Source organism: Rhinolophus sinicus, chromosome 11 (genome assembly GCF_057876585.1).
Source record: "Rhinolophus sinicus isolate RSI-liver-muscle chromosome 11, RSI-T2T, whole genome shotgun sequence".
Lineage (NCBI taxonomy): Eukaryota > Metazoa > Chordata > Mammalia > Chiroptera > Rhinolophidae > Rhinolophus > Rhinolophus sinicus.
This window is the reverse complement of record NC_142511.1, coordinates 18526540-18544121: the sequence shown is the minus strand read 5'-3', so window position 1 is coordinate 18544121 and position 17582 is coordinate 18526540. Positions and strand designations below refer to the sequence as shown.

Genomic DNA, 17582 nt, shown 5'->3' with positions numbered 1-17582 from the left:
GCTCTGTACCTCGCATTCACTCTCCCTCACCTCCTCCCTTGCTCTGCCCCTTTCCCTCAGCTCTGCCTCCCACTGGAGCCTGCTCTTACCCCTGTACCAGGTAACCTGGCACCGCAGCCCTGCTTAGCAACCCAATGCAAAGAGCATTTCCTTTCTCAGTTTCTCTGTTGATTATTTAATAATTGCAATCATTTGTCATAAAAGGAGAACCACTTTGAGCTTAACCAAGCTGTGTGTGCTCTCTCTAACTGACATCAATAAAAGAGCACATGGTGACTTTGAATTCACAAAACAGGATGTAAGGTGCGGGGAGACTGATGGGGTTAGAACAGAAGTGGCAGAGTACTCATTAGAAATCAAATGTGTTACCAGCGTCCCTGTACCTGGAGAGAATTATTTGGACACATTTATGCCAATTAAGACAATTCATATTCTCTTGATTTATTATTCTGGATTTTCCCCCCTTATCTCCCTGCTTCCTCTCTCCCTGCCGCCCCAGTTATTGCTAATTATGTCAGTAATACCCAGAAAAATACCTTCCTCTGCTGTACAATACAGAAACTGGGAGATTAATGTCTCCTTATTCTCAGAGGTGGAGACTGCTGAATTACAAGCCTGCTTTGTCCCCGTTTCTCTTTAATTACCGTTTTTGAGACTGTGTCGTTTTCTCTTAGCTGGTCTTGACAGCATCCTCTGTACGGGCTGGTGGCCTCTTAGAGCAGGGGGAGAGACGAGAGGTCATCTTGTGTGGTGGCCTCTAACCAGGAACATGTCAGCATCACTGGAGAGCTTTCCAGAACAATCATGCCCAGGCAGACAACTCAGTCAGTGCCTGCTGCACAGCTTGTCATATATGGTGGCAGTAGAGCTATGGTCCAATGTGATGCTGGAGGAGAGAGCCATGGAAGGGAAGATGTGTGGTAGCAGCTACATCTGAGCATATAGGACAGATGCTGGGACTGGCGGGACAGAAAAGGGGAGGGTGTCGGGAATTCATTTCTCTAGATTTTCAGAGGACACTGACCAGGCTTACAGAATGGCCACCGATGGTCCACAGCAGGGTCCGCCCAAGTAAGTAAGCCTCCTGCTGGAGAGTCACCCTCCAGCTTAGTCCTTTTTGCCTGCCATGAATCCGGGTAATTCAGAATTTTGAAGCACAGCTGAAATCAAGATGCAGGTCACCCCATAGATGCGCAGGTTTCAGGAGGATGTTCAGGAATTGTCTCTAGACCCTTTGCTGCCTCTGTTTTCTATGTCTTGGGATCAGGCTGCGGCACTTGTCAGAAGCCCCGGGGCCCCATGTGTCTGGTTGTTGCGCTGTACCTGGTTCTCATTCTGAATACACAGTCCCAAAGGACAGTCCCTGTGTTGTGCTCATGGGCTCACACCGTCCAGACACAGCACTGTGACCTCACTCCGGAGGGCCACCAGAGCAGACAATGCTGAGAAATAAAGGCTTTGTTGACTTTATGAAATCCTTGAGAAGATATTAAAAGGGGAGGGAAGAGGACAATGAGGACCTCGGATGGATGAGCAGAGTTCTTTACAATCAATGCTGGGAAACATCTCTTCAGTTCCTGCCTGTTTCAGGTGCTGTGATAAGCCGCCATCCTGATGCTGCTGCAAGCTCACTGTCAGTGGGGCGTGTGCCCTGGTCTCTGATTCCAGCAATGGAGTCCGCTTGTACTGATTCTCCTGTACCCTCTTAATGGGATTCGTCCTAATACTGGGCCAGAGTTATGGGGTGGCTTCCCAGGGTCAAGAAAACTGGCCCAGAAGATCAGGATCTTGACCCCATTATATGGAGCTGTGCTTGTTACCATGGAAAGCAGTGCAGAAACTTCTCGTGCCTATAGATTTCCATGCAGAAAATGTGTGGCGACATTCCAGCTACATCTTAACTCGCGTCAGTCCTTGTGTTACCCATGTCCCAGGAAAGCCCATTTTGGTCGTAGGAAGTGACCACTTGGAGGTGTGTGACTTCTCTCCTTAGACCAAAATAAGCATGTTGCAGGAATAGCAGTTTTGAGACCTGTTTATGTAACAACCTACTTCCGGCTCTTGGTGGGGCATCCTGGGCCAGGGACCGAGGAAGGCTGGACGACGTCCCAGTCTCATTTTTCATCCTTTTGATGAGACGTCTTCTTTCCTTTCCCCCCACAGGCCCAGTTCCTCTCCCCACGAGCTCGCCGCCGGCTCCACGCTGCCCTCGCTTCTTGTTCCACCTCCATGCTGATCCTGTCCAACCTGGTGTTTCTCGGGGGCAATCAAGTGGGGAAAATCTACTGGAATAGGATCTTCATACAAGGTAAGTTGCGGGGCGATGCTGTTTTCAGCCAATTTCTTGTTTTCCACACTTGCCCTTTGTATCTTGACTGGGATGGGGGGGGGGGCGCAGTCGTTCTATTCACAGTATGTGACCTGTAAATACCAGCCAGGAACAGTTCGCTGTGTTTAGCTGTGACTTTAAGTGTCCCCTATTTTGATGTCCCTCTTATCTATGACACGTGACACTTAACATCAAAATGGACTCTCGCAAACTCTCCCATTCCGTTCTGCTGACTTAGCTCTCCAATTCTTTCCTTTTTTCTGACCTCCCCTACTGCCTCTCGATCCCCGCCTTCAGTATACTGCAAAGTCTAACGTTTACCATTGTGAAAGTCCTGCTAGGACTAGGTCCCAGAAGGCCCGCTGTGCTCTCCTGCAGCTGTGGGCATGGCTGCAGCTCTTTGTTAGGGATGTTTTCGTCTGAACTCTGGGATGCCAGCATGAGTAGCTGACCTTATGTTTAACGTACATGAATGGCTCATCTGAATGTCCACCAGCAGCAGGTAAAATGCTAGTCTGTGGGAATTATTGTGAAAACATTGCATTAATAATTGACCATCATTTCTTTCATGTCCCCATTTCCCTGGGGCTGGAACTAAGAGTTCCATCCTTAAGAGAATTGGGAAAAAGGGAACTACTTACAGTACACACGACTTTAGCCTATTCCCTAGGTATTAAAAGCTAAGTTTCCCTGAGCAGTGGCAGGGTTTTGTGCTTTGGTTTGGGAAGCTTTGCCAAGTGGTAATTACATGACTGCATACTAGGCTGTCATCTCCACATCTGGCTCCCCAGTGATGCTTTCGCTGCGGCTCTTTTCACAACAGAAATAATCCTGACATAGTTTTGTGATCCCAGAATGCCAGGTCATGAATCTAAATTGTGGCAGGCTTGGGTGCGCCAGGCTCAAAGGGGCCGAGAGAGAGAGCCCTCTTCTGCTTTCATCTTGTCGCTATAATACCCCTCTTTGATCTTGACTTCTGAGAAATGGCTTAGCTGATAGTTCCTGAAAAGACCATACACTTTCTAAGTAGAGGATGTCCTTTAATAAAGATGGGAGATAAAGGGGTGCTGAGGACCTAAAGATAAATACGCTTCTAGAGGTGGGTGACAGTGTCTTACTTATCTAGCCTCCTACCACAGGACCCAGCACAGAGCCGAGAATGGTGTGGGAAAATGCTGGCTTGGGGTTTGCTGGTCTCATGAGCGAGAAGGCTCGGATCTTTGCTTCAGTAAAACAAACATATCGGGTGGTTGCTACTCAAAGGCACTGAGACAACAAGGATGGAAGAGGAAGCACACACAAATGTGGGACCCAAGCATACGAACAGAAATGTGTCAATAGATTCGAGTCATTACGGTGCCAGAGGCATGAGTAAACTGGGAGAGGTCACAGGATGGAGTGGCTGACCTTCCCGTGGAAGGTGGACTTCACAAAAGAAGTGGCATTTAAATTGGAATTTTGAGCACAGAAAGTAGGAACTTGCCAGGTGGAGAAGGCAGGTGTATGGGGTAAGTAACACTCGCTGCTGCTCTGTCAGATAATTCCAAACTCTCAGTAACGTTTCCTCTTAGAAGTTTATTCTTCTCACAGTTCAATGCGGAGCCAGTGGCTTTTGCTAAGCAGTGACTCCAGGACTTAGAGTGTTTCTGTTTTGATTCTCCACCACCTTGTCCTACCATCATGGGGGCAAAGAGACATGGGGATGGAGCACAGGTACTAAATATCCCCGCCAGAAGTGACACACGACATTTCTGCTCACGTTCCATTGGTCATAACCAGTCATGTGACCAACCTTAGTGCAAAGCAGGGAGATGGGGGAGAGCACACAGGTGTTAGTAAGCTATGGCACAGTGGGAAAGGGTATACAAGGAAAGCAGCTGAGGTGCCCAAGAGGCAGTTAAAATGTAAGTTGGAGGGGGGAGGAGGGTGGGACTAAATGCTTGAGATATGGGAGTCAAGGGCGTGAAGGTGGTAGGTGAGCCCATGGGAATGGAAACAACTAACCAAGGAACATGCACAGAGTGAGAAGAGAATAGGGTGGGGGGTGGAACCTGGGGATGCTGGCATTTAAAGGGGCTGAGAGAAAGACAGAGCTGTAAGACCTTCCTTCTGCTTCTCAAAGGCAGAAAGATCAAAGCATGACTTGCCCCATACCCTGTGGAGCTAACATCAGTCACGTGAGGTCAGGGCTCTGAAAAATCTGGTCTGCTGCTGCACTGTGGCTCTTACTATGGTCTGTGATTGGATATATGTTGTGTCCTCCCTGGAGCACAGGAGTCCTGGGGACTGACTCTCTGAACATGGAGGACCCTATGGAATTGTTCCTCTCTGGGTTTTGAGGCCAGGGAAGCTCAGCTTCGAAGGCATTTTCTGTGTCAGGGATTCTTCAGGTCAGCCTGGCCCCATCTCAGCTGGCCTCCTGAGGCAGGGAATGTCTGCTGGGGCTTTGGCACTTGCCCCATTTGTCTGGTCTCTGCTGTGGGTCTTTGTCCCTGAGTAACAGAGTTTAGATATCTCTAGGAGGAAAGTGAACCAGATGGTGCCAAATCCCCCATCCTTGAGAACTCTGGATATTTTTTTTTTCATAACAAATATGATTGACCTGATAGAAAATTAGTATGAATATTTATGTTTTGATACCAGAAAATATTAATGAGGTTATAGGATGCTTCCTCAGACTCTGCTGGGATGTTATATTAGCTTTCTAAAATTTAAAAATCAATCTGAATTATGAAACTCCTCTGGCCCCAGAGGTTTCAGATAAGGGGTCATTGACCTGTACTGCTGATGAATGAGCCAGAAGTTTGACATGCTGCTTGTGTCCCTTCAGCCACATAATCAGGACCTGTTGTTCCAAGACCCACCTCTACACACTGAGGAAAATGTGATGAAGTGAGGAAGCCTGTCTTAGGGGATGGAGCGCATTTCAGTGCAGTCTCCAGATTTCCAGGTTTAATGGGAAGGTGACCCTTCCCTGGGGGTAACCACCATTGTCCCTCTCTGCCTTGATGGGCTGGACCTGCCGTAGTGATAATGAGGAGCTGTGTTCCCCATCAGATCTCACCTCAGTGAGTCCTGGAAGAGCAGGAAGAGGGCAGACAAGTATCTGGAACGTAGCATTATTGAGCTAGAAGATACAGCCTCACTAATTCTCAGACAGCCTTTCCCAGCATCATGATGTCTCTAGAAGTATCTCAGGATGAGCCTGGAGGAGTTGTGAGGTCAGTCCCTCTCTGTCGCCAGTTCACTGAATTTAGACATGGATCTGTTTGCTTTAAGCTGCAAAGCTTATTTTAGTAGCTTATGTAAAAATCTCTGTCCTGGTCTCTATGGGGTTGGCGATATGAGCTGTAAAACCAGAGCCTTGCTTTTCTGCTGTGCACGCTGCCCTGCTGTCCAGAAGAATGGACAACGCCAGCGAAGGGATGGAAATGCGGAGTGGCCCTCTAGGGCTCTGGTACACGGGGCACACAAACCATTTCTACCAAGTGTTACCTCTGCTGCAGAGGTTGGAGAGGTAATGTTCAATTGATGTAGTGGAGAAAAGAGAATCTTACATCTCTGCCTTTAAGAAAAATCCCCAAATTTTTACTACTGAACTTTACTTCAAGCAGCTTGAGGAATGTGACTGTTGAGGGGTGTGTGTGTGTGTGTGTGTGTGTGTGTGTGTGTGTGTGTGTGTGTGGAACCTAGTTGGGTCCAGGGATCTGAGAAGGATGTGGCTGGGGATTTGGTCCCCAAACCTGTTCCAGGAGGCCCCTTGCTGTGTCATGCTTTGCAGAAGCAAACACAGCTTATTTCTTATGTAACGCTTTGGCTCCCAAAAGCACGTGTTGATGGATGGAGCTTTCTTATGTCTGCCTTACAGCCTCAACATTGAACTGTAAGTTAATTTCTTGAACAAGCAGTTGATGACTTCTCTGTAACTCAAAAATATCAATATGTTATCACTCCAAATCTGTAAGACCCGTCTGCATAAACCACCTGTGTGTTGCATCTTGACAGTGCTCTTAGCTGTGGGACAGTGGGAAGAAAAGGCAGACAGTGGGGATGGGTGTCTAGTGGGCATTTATCTGTCCATTAGGTATTTATCTGACCTGGAGCAGGCTGAGAGCTTTATGTTTGTCTGGATGTAGCATGGTGTTCCTTCTGAAAAGTCCATTGCCTGCGGTCACCGGAAGTCCGGGGCTTTGTAAGGAGACCTAATCATTTCCCAGGAGGTGGGCACTGGATTCTGCATCTAGGGATAAGCAGTGATGGGAGCTCAGTGGAAACACGGCAGCTACCAAACATTCTCCTGTCTGACTTCCCATTACACACACATGCATACACACCGCACATCCACACGTGCACGCACACACGCACGCGCACGCACACACACACACACACACACGTTTTCCCTCCTCTTTGTTGCCTGGACTAGTTTGGCAAACTCCGTCTCCACACTTAGCTGCTGAAGTGGCCCCATGCCAGTGCGAGATGAATTTGGTTCTTTCCCTCCGGATTGCAGTGAGAGAGGAACTAGTAATTTCCTTATGCAGGTCAGAACCTTTATACTCCCCATATTTGCTTGCTATTTCTAGCTGACAACGGAGAAAGTATATTTTCTCCCTGATGACTAGCCTGTCCATGCAGTTTATTCATCTCCTAACTCAAATGGCTCCGGACAGGCCTGTTTTATTTAAAGCTGAACTGGGGCATTGCACTGGAAATTCTGGAAGGCTGTGGTCAAATAGAAACTCATTCCCTCACATTTTGTTAAATTCTTAGTGCTGAAATTTCATTTTTGATGAGAGCAGACAGAGGGCAGGTGTCAATCTCTCATCTTCCTTTGTGATTACTTGTTTCACCATCTTCACTAGCCTTTTCCTTTAAAGAGTTTTCATGTCTCTGATTGATTCTGCTTCTGCCTCACTGGATCCTCTGCAAGTTCTAGAAAAGTCTGAGGAGCAGGAGTTTCCCACCCATTGTTTTGTTGGTAAAGATACATAGATACGGGGGAAGCAATTCATCCATGGTTCTACCTTGGTCCGTTTATGGACATTCTTGGGATCTGAATTTAAAGACTTTCAGAAGCCTCAGTTTTTTCTTTACTCTGTGCTATATGGTCACCCAGACGTCTTGGGCCTCAGTGTTCCTAAAAATATTTCAGGCCAAGTCAGCAGACATAGGACGTTAGAAACAGTGAGTGGAAGTTCTCATCCAGCAGTGAGCCTGAGGCCATGTCACACCTGAGAGAATTTCTAAAGTATCTAGGAAGGAGTTTGAATCATAGTGCATTTAACTAAATCCTACTTTCTGTGAGGTTGTGGGAAACTTTTTCCTGTTATCTGGGAGCTTTTGTGAATTCATTTGAAATGAGTTTCATGGAATATGAGAACATTTTAAAGTGTTTTTAAATAGACCATCAAGACTAATGTAGCTTAAATACAGTTAACCCAAATAAAAATAAAATAATTTTGATTTTTACTGATTTATTAGCGTATAACATTTGACATCTCTCTCTCTCTCATTGGCTCCCAATCTACCTGCCCCCAATCATATATATTCAGGGTGATATTCAGAAGTATATTGCAAGTAAATCATTACGATGTGCAACTTAAACTAATACAATGTTACAAGTCAATTATCTCTCAATAAAACTGGGAAAGAGTGTATTACAAATATGGTGATAGAAATTGAAACCAAACCACAATATTTTTTATAATTTAGGTAAGTCCCCTTTTTTCTCTAACTAAGCTACATGCATAATTAATCTTCTCACCATGTGATGAATATTCACTATATAAAAGGATATCTGCAGTGAGATCCCTAAGGCCTAAACCAGGAAATCACTTGGGGTTATAGTGCATGTGTGGTTTCTGAAATAAGCACACCTCCTGAATTTATATTATTCATTTATGTGACTTCTTATCACAGCTATTACTATACTTTTTACCAGGGGCTGCAGAAATAGTTCAGCACCTGCCGTGCCAGTGCATGCCAGCTGAGTATTACAGGGGAGCATCCTGGCAGTCTGAAATATTTATCAGACACACTAGTAGCCAGGAGCCCCTTTTCACCAGACTGTCTCCTCAAGTCACGACTGAACATTTTTTATAAGTGTGGAAAATTAAGAATATTTCACATTTAATTTTAGCATTGTTGTAACAGAAGGGAAATCTAGCAAGAGCCGTCACTATCAAGTGTCTCAGCTTTGGCAGTAAATTCTTTTGTGCAGCAGGACCCATGGTTGTGTTTGCTTCTGTTTACCTGTGCACTGGGCACTGACCGCCCGCTTTCTGTTGCCCCCTATATTTGTTTCCTATGGTTGTTATAACAAATTATTACAAACTTGATGACTTCAAGGAACACACATTTATCTCTTACTGTTTTGGAGGCCGGAAGTCTGAAATCAGTCTCGTGGGACTAAAGTCAAGACTGGGTCCTTCTGGGGGTCCTAAGGGGGGGGAGGATCTGTTTCTTTGCTTTTTCCAGCTTCCAGAGGCCAGTTACATCCCTTGGCTCAATGGCTTACCTTCTTCCTCTTCAAAGCCAACAGCATAGCATCTTTAAATCTCTTTCTCTCTGTCCCTCTTCTCCTGTCATCACATCGCCTGCTGTCTGATTCTTTCTGTGTCTCTTCAATAAGGACCCTGATTACATCAGGCCCACTGGGATAATCCAGGATAATTTCCCCCTCTCAGAATGCTTAACTTGATCACATCTGCAGAGTCCCTTTTGCCACGTAAGCTAACTTGCATGGCTTGCAGGGATTAGGACACGGTCATGTTTGGAGGAGCCATTATTTAGCCGACCATAGCACGATCAGGAACAATGCGATTACACGAAGCATCCCTTCTGTGGCACCACTGCAATAGCTTGTTTCTCAAGAGATTTGGTTATAAAATAGCACTGTAGATATGCCACTAGCCTTATTAAAATGAGAATCTACCTGTAAAAAGAAATGGTACTTAAATTTCACAGAAGAAATGTGAGATTTGTTATCTTGAAGGTATGTAGAGAGTAGTATAGGGGAAATGCAGTTTTTTGTTCTTTAGTTTTTAATTGGGGAATATTAAAGAACAGTGTGTTTCTCCAGGGCCCATCAGCTCCAAGTTGTTGTCCTTCAATCTAGTTGTGGAGGGTGTGGCTCAGCTCCAAGTCCAGTTGCGTTTTCTTTAGTTGAGGGGAGCACAGCCCACCATCTCATGCGGGAATCGAACCGGCAACCTGATGTTGAGATCTTGTGCTCTAACCAAATGAGCCATCCAGCTGCCCCTTCGGAAGCTCAGCGGCAGCTCCTTGCCTTCAACCTAGTTGTAGAGGGCGCAGCCCACTGGCCCATGTGGGAATCGAACCGGAAACCCTGCTGTTCAGAGCTCACGCTCTAATCAACTGAGCCATCCGGCTGCCCCAAAAGATGCAGTTTTGCTTGCTCGGCATTTGTTTCCCATTCTTTGGGAAGAAACCTCTCCTACCCCATTCTGAATCTGTGTCATTCTGGTGGGACATACCCTGTATGTGACCGGATTGGCTAGTCTGTGTGGTCCATCTCCTCATGTGAGGCAGTTCCACAGTTTTTGTTAGAACTATTAGGAAGGAGAAGCCCTCTTTCTTCTGTTGTTGAGGTGTCAGAATATTGGGCTGGAGCTGTTGACAGCCCTCTTGCCGCCACCAGTGGAAAGCCAAGTAGAGAGGGAAGCCAACTCCGAGGAAAGCAGAGCTGCATTTTGGACAGTGTACTTTAGACACAATATTTTGAGACAACCCACTACCACAATCAAGAGAGACATTGACTGCCTTTGTTCTGAACTGTCTTTCCAAGAATTCTTTCCAAGAACATATGGAAGACATCTTTGGAAGATGAAAATAGTATCTTCCTCCAAAGTAAAAGGTATTTGTTTACTGTCCAGTATAATATATATTTCTTGCTGGAGGCAAAGTTCAAATAGGCTTAGTGCCCATTATAAAGTATTTGTATGTCCTAAGCTGGGGTATATCTCCTATAACATAACCCACTGCATGTACAGATATCACCTGGCTCTCTTCACATTGCATTGTGGGATCTGAGGCTCAGGGAAATGACACAAATGCTCTGACTACTGTTATTGCTGTAAGAAAGTCCTCTGTCTCTGACTCAAGAGTCTCATGTCTTCTTCCAGCATCCATAAAACTGACAGGCTAATCTGTTGCTTGCCAGTAGGGTAAAAATCAGAGCCTTCACTTATTGCCAGTCCAGTTTGGTTGGGTTTCTGTCACTTGTAATGAAAAACATCCTGACTAATGTAGATGGAATATACCATTGTGACAGGTTCTTAAGGGAAGGTATTTTAGGAGATTCTATTGTAGTGAATCATTTTTTTGTATAACTTTTGTTTTGTTTTGCTTTTGTGCCATAAAAAAAGTAACTATGAAAAATTATGTACTCTGTTATGCTTTTTAAAGTAGGCATCTAATTCTTCTATTCTAAATTTAAATAATTATGAAAGATCTAATTTTTGCCATATTATATTGACATTTAAAAATAAAACTGAAACCTTTAAATAATATAAATTATAAATAACTTAGTAATTTGATATACATACAGCATTATCCTTTCAAAAATATGTATGAGTAAGATCTTCTTTCACAGTAATATTTCCTTGATCACATATTTCTGTATTTTCCCTACAGAATTTTGTCTTATCTAAAAGTTTTTTCCTTTCAGCTATCACACTTCTCTGCAACGTTGTTGATTTTATTTATTTTATTTGTTTTTCTATTACTATGAAGGTAGAAATGTAAATATTTTTTCCTGGATTGAATTATCATTACAATTATTAGTAACACAAAAATGATACCATTTGATAGCTAATTATTAACACAAAAAATAAAATGTTATTGAAAATACTTTTCTCTTGAGATGTATGTAGCCCTTATGGTTATTTGATTAAAGGAATTATCTAATTGTCTCTTTATTTTGCCCCCCTATTTTAAAGCTTTTTATTGAAATATAATACAGCATAGAAAAGCACATATATCATAAGAATTTTCTTTCAGTGAATCCACATGTATAACCAGCACTTAGAGGCCCCTTCTTGTGACTCTTATAATCTACTATCTGCCTTCAAGAGTAATCACTATTCTGACTTCTAAGTGCATAGCATTTGTGGGTAAATTGTTTGTTTAAAAATGTATATGAGGTCGGAAAACTAAGTTTGCAAACTTGTTGAAATGATTTGCTAACTTTTATTGATATTAGAGGGATTATTCATTATGAATTTGTACCAACTTGACAAACAGTTAACCCAGTTTACTATTTGGAAGTGCTGAAAAGGCTACATGAAAAAGTGAGACGACCTGAACTTTTCGCCAACAATTCATGGCTCTCGCATCACGACAATGCACCAGCTCACATGCACTGTCTGTGAGGGAGTTTTTAGCCAGTAAACAAATAACTGTATTGGAACACCCTCCCTACTCACCTGATCTGGTCCCCAGTGACTTCTTTTTTTGCCAGAAGGTAAAGGAAATATTGAAAGGAAGATATTTTGATGACATTAAGGACATCAAGGGTAATATGTTGACAGCTCTGATGGCCATTTCATAAAAAGAGTTCCAAAATTACTTTGAAAGGTGGACTAGGCACTGGCGTTAGCGCATAGCTTCCCAAAGGGAATACTTTGAAGGTGACTGTAGTGATATTCAACAATGAGGTATGTAGCACTTTTTCTAGGATGAGTTTCCAAACTTAATTGTCTGACCTCGTGTACACACACACACACACACACACATTTGTATATAATCACATAGGATATATTATGTCCAGTTTCCTTTGCTCTATATCATGTTGAGAGATTCATCCATAGTTTTGAGTGTGGTTATAGATTTTTCCTGCATATTACTGTAAAGTATTCCATTGTGTGAACATGCCACAATTTATTCATTCTACTGATGGTGAACATAATAGCTATTAGCTTCTATGAGCCATCGTATATATGGCCTGTGGTCAAGATATGTATGCGTTTTTGTTGGATATATACCTGGGAAGGACTGCTGCATCACAGGGTATGCAGACATTCAGCTTTTGTAGATGTTGTCAAACAGTCTCTCACAGTGTTATGCCAATACCCTTGAAGGTTTTATATCCTGAGGTAAGATCAGGATAGGGGAGAGCCTTGCTTTTTCCTTTGGAAAAAGTGGGATAAAGGATATTTTATGAGAGGAAGAAGGGAAAGGAGAACCATATCCTTAGATAAATCTTTAGAGAAATACACACACACACACACACACACACACACACACAGAATTTGAGGACCTGGAAATCAATTCTTCTAAAGTTATCCATGTTGTTTATATTACCCAATACACTTTAGAAAGTCCTGCTGTAACCCTAGTGGTATGCATAACCCAGTCTGAAGACTACTGCTCTGTTGGGGAAAGAAGCTCACTCTGTCCTTTGTGTACCCTCTCCCCCCTCATCTCTTTATTCTGGTCCAAAAGAAAAGAAGTGTTGATCTGAACTGGACAGTGGTCAGGGTTAGCATGTACCAGTTAGCCACTGCTGCGTAACAAACCACCACAAGAGTTAATGGCTTAAAAGAACATGAGTCTAGCTCATGAGTCTCTGTAGCTCATGAGTCTCTTGTCAGTTGGTGTCTAGCTGGTCTAGGACAGCCTCGTGCATATACCTATGGGTCAGCCTCCGGTTGGATTTGCTGATCTTAGCTGGGTCCTTACATTTCTAGGGCCTTGGCTGGGATGAATTGTCCAAGTCAGGTCTGTTCCAGGTTGATTTCTTGTTCTTCAGCGGATGTGTCCAGGCTTGTTCACGTGACAGTCATAGGAGAGAGAGAGAGAGAGAGAGAGAGAGAGAGAGAGCAGAATGCGTGCAAGGGCTTTCCAGGCTTTGGCTCAGAACTAACACAGGATCACTTTGGCTGTACTCTCTTGGCCAAAGCATGTCATAAAGCTAGCTCACATTCAGGGCGAGGGGAAGTAGACTCCATCTCCTGATAAGCTGCACAATCATATTACAAAGGTCGGAGGGATGGTGTGACCATTTTTGCAATCTGCCTTAGTTGCATATTCAGAGGGGTCCAAAGAGCCGCCCCAAGAGTGTGGCCATTAGATGATCCCATGAGGCTGGAGAGGTAGTAAGAATCGCACTGGTCCCGTTCGGCCATCTCTCCCCTGGGCGTCTCCTACTTCTTCTCCCTGCAGAGCCTTTGTCTGCCTCCCATGCAGTGGCTCAGAGCCTTATGTCGTTTGGGCTCGCAAAGGCCAGGAGAGGGGCTGGGAGTAAGGCCGAGGCCGGCTCTGCACCTTGTAGTGAAATCATCGTAAACACTCTTGCATGTGTGCAAGCATGTATGCGTGTGTGTGAGCCACATCGTTAAAACCTGGAACATTGGGACATTCAGGCTGATCTAACTTAAAGAAGCTTCCCTGAGGACAAGCCTGGCCACCTGGAGTTTTGCATAGGATGTGAGGCCAGAGCCCCAGCTAATAACCAAGTATTCCTTTATTTTGCTTTGCATAGATGTACATGGCATTCAGATGTCCCGAGTCCTCTGACTAAATATAATTTTGTACCTCTTAGTGGCATCCATTGTTACTATTTTAACTCTTCGTAGTTTAAGAATTTCTAATTCACTAGTTCAGTTGATCTTCTCAACAGCCCTGCAACATAGTTTGGACAGATCTGATCTCGGTATTACTAACAGCGCTGAGGCCAGAGAGGTTAGGAAACTTGTTCATAGTCACACAGCTAGTAAGCCTTGGAACCAGGTGAGATCACAAGCCTTTTGACTCTAAATCCCTTATCCTTTACATTATACTGTTCTGCCCTCTCTGTTCTGTGAGATTTAAATCACGACAAGCAATCAGTTTTCTCTGCAAAGTATCCCTGGGTGTCGCTGTCAGAGACAAAGTCTAAGGCACCTGGTTTATTGTTCTATTCCTGGTACTTATCAGTAGGGGTTGGGGTGGTGATCGGAATCAGAGCTTCCAGGCTCGGGGCTTGCACGCCAGCTGGATTGACCACTGGCGAGTCTGCACCCCAGCGACTGTTTTTAATCTGAGCCTGCTCGGCTGGTGAAGGACCCTTGCTCACCTGGCAAATCAGCACAAAGGTATTGGTTTTCCCTCTTAGGCTTCCTCAGACATCGCATTAGCTTCTGCACAGCCTGGTTTCTTACTCAGACCAAGAAAGCAGTGGAAGGAGAAATTGATTTGTTTGGACATGCTAGCTGAATTACTAGGGAAACAAGATGTTCTCAGGATGGCTGTTGTAAGAGCTGAAGGCCCACGGTCACAATGTATTAGCTTGGTGCAAAAGTAATTGCAATTTAAAAGGTTAAAAATAATTGCAAAAACCGCAATTACTTTTGCACCAACCTAGCATGACATCGTGTGGGGCTGGAAACACAGTGGGAGGCAGCAGCATGGGCTCGTTGTGGTCCTTTTCTTTGTAGTAAAGATCAGAGAGTGGGACCCAGGGAACGTTTCCTTGCCTCAGGCGCTTTATCTGACACTGTGGTCACCTCTCTTGAGTGTAATTAAGGCTGTCAAGCATTTCAGTGAATATTCAGTATGTGAGAATAAAAACCACAGAGAAAAACTTTTCATTATTTTGAAATAAAGACAGAAAGAAATGAATCTTATTTCGTGAGCACCTGTTCGGTACCACTCAGGATTGTTCAAGGGCTCAGAGCTTTGTATTTGTCTCTGCACTGATTGGGGTTCTTACAGCCTCCAGCTGCCACCCTGTTCACCTATCTGCTACTTGGTGTATCCTTTGCAAGGGAACCTACTAAGAGAGCAAAGCATCACCAACGGGGGGGTTATGGATCGAAATGTGCCCCCCTGTCCCCCAACACGTTGATGTCCTAACCCCGTTATCTCAAGATTTGACCTTATTTGGAATTAGGGCCTTTACAGAGGGAATCAAGTTAAAATGAGGTCATTAGGGTGGGCCCTAATCCAAATGTCTGGTGTCCTTATAAAAAGGGGAAATTTGGACACGCAGACAGATGGTGTGAAGCCACGGGGAGAAGGTGACAGAAATTGGAGTAATGCTGCCTCGGAAAGCCTGGGGCCACCAGAAGCTTGTAGTGTCAAGGACGGAACCTCCCATGGAGGCTTCAGAGGGAACATGGCCCTGCTAACACCTTGACTCCAGACTTGTGGCCTTCAGAACTGAGAGAAAATAAATGTCTGTTGTTTTGAGCCCTTCATTTTGTAGTACTTTGCTATGGTAGCCCTGGGAAACTCATACAGGTTGTGTGATGGTGGAAGCTCAGAGGGTGAGATGAGGTACTGAGGTGGGCTGGCAGTGATTCCTTTCCTGCTCTAAGGAATGCAGTTCAGATAGGAGTCCAGAGCTGGAAGGTTGAAAACACCCTTTCCCTTTCCGAGTGTGGAAGTCCACACCTCAGCTAGACTTTGCTCTCTGGGCGTGTGCCATAAGACAGGCATCCCAGCGGTGTGACATGAGGGTGGGAACAGTCACATGCCAACACAACAATGTCACAGGTTGAATGTAATCATCCAGAGCGGGGTTTGCGAGCCAGAGTCCCCTGAGGGCCCAGTGAGGGTGAGGAGCAAGGAAAGCTGACCTTCTCGTTTCTGGGGAGCCCTGGTCTTTCATGGGTGACCCGGGTCAGTTTAAAGTGTGGTGATGTGGTCAGTGTGGGTGGAGGACTAGAAGCAGAGGCCGACAGTGACCGCACAGGGACGCACTAAGCAGCTGATTATAAAACAAAGCCAAACCTTCAGTTACCACCTGCCTTAATATTCATCTTCTCCTCATGCGTCCTTCTCTGACCCATGACATTGATTATACAGAAAGCAGCAGGTGGAAATGGCTCGTCTGGAAGTGTATGTCACCCCCTGTTGGGCTGGCACATTGAGGATTCCTGAGAGAGGAGCTGGCTTGCAGCTCGCTGCCCAGCGTCCAGCCGACCCAAGGCTCGAAGCCTTTGTCACCCTGTGCCAGCTGAGCGGCATGCCTGCAGCGCCTCTCTGCTCCCCTCTGTTCTCCTCTGGGTATTGTCACACTCCAGCTGCTGCCAGCTCTCGCACAGAGAAGGAGGCAGCTGCTAATTTTAGCCCCATTTAGGTCTCTAGGCAGCATGTCTCAAGACTTTGTTTTTCTGATGGCATTTTCATGTGACCTGGAAGGGGGGAAAACTGAGAAGACTCGCCTGCTATCAGTAAAATAAAAGGGGAAACCTACTATTTTGTTTTAAAAGGTGATTGCATTCCTTTGCTGTTAGAAGTTTTCCAGGGGGCAGGGATATGTCCAAAGGGAGTTACCTATAACCTGTGGCTTTTAGGGGAAGAAGAAAACAGATAACTGAGGGCTGAGCCAGGGGAATAATGCCAGAGAGCATTAGAAAGATGTCTCTGGCTTGCTTGGGTGAGGCCAAGCCACCCAGTTTATGACACAGGAACATGGGTTTTTGCTTGATAAACCTGGTTTCCCTTTTCCCAATTGTTTGTTTATACATCGGGTGTGTGGGACCACTCCCATTTGTCTTGTTTGGAAGTTGAGTCTCCTAATGGAGCACATTTGTTGTAACATACAAGAGCAGACTATTTGCATTCTGAGGGCTGTCAATCACACAAAATCTAAAAGATGTCAGACAACATAATGGGTTTTGTTCTTTGCTGACTTTCAAATGACAAGGAGCCAAACGATGGTCACACAGGCCTGTTTTGGGAGCCAGGCCTTTCCTTCTAAAGTCATTGTTTTTACTAAACTAGAGGAAACCAGATAACTTTTAACATAAAATTGTTTCCAATTCAGTTTGTGTCCACAGTTGCCTATCACTTACTTTTCTCATATTTGAAGCTTGCCTCTTGATTACTTTTCTTATTTGATGGCTGCCCCAACAAAATTGCTGGAGGGTTGGATCATACCTCTTGCATTGCTATAAAAAATTTCTATCGTCAGCAAGGATTTTACTAAAAGAAGCAAAAGTACACAGTAAGGAAATAAGAAATGTGAGAAGCATCCCAACTTATCTGATTCAGGAAAAAGAGGCACAGTGGTCAGGTGAGTCTAGATGAGGCCAAGATCGTTTTCTACAGAGAAAATTGCTTGAAGGAAAAGGCCTCCCTGTATTCCTGCTGATGTTTATACTGGGTGCTTACAACACATTGATAATCAAGCATGGAAAAATGTGCTGTCGTGCTTGAAGACAAAATGCTTTGAGGACAAAGAAGTGAATGGTTAAAAAAAAAAAAAAAGTCAAGAGCTGCAAAACACAAAATACAATGTGATGTG

General features: G+C 44.6%; 1 protein-coding gene across 5 annotated transcripts in view; it reads left to right on the top strand.

Moving 5' to 3' along the window:
- HHAT (hedgehog acyltransferase) overlaps window positions 1-17582 on the top strand; it is a 259911-nt gene that overhangs the window by 209032 nt on the left and 33297 nt on the right. For all 5 annotated transcript variants that reach the window (XM_088801657.1, XM_088801656.1, XM_074322217.2 and 2 more), the window contains one exon: window positions 2164-2308. In XM_088801657.1, the coding sequence (XP_088657783.1) occupies window positions 2164-2308 (145 nt within the window). The remainder of the gene's footprint in view (window positions 1-2163; window positions 2309-17582) is intronic.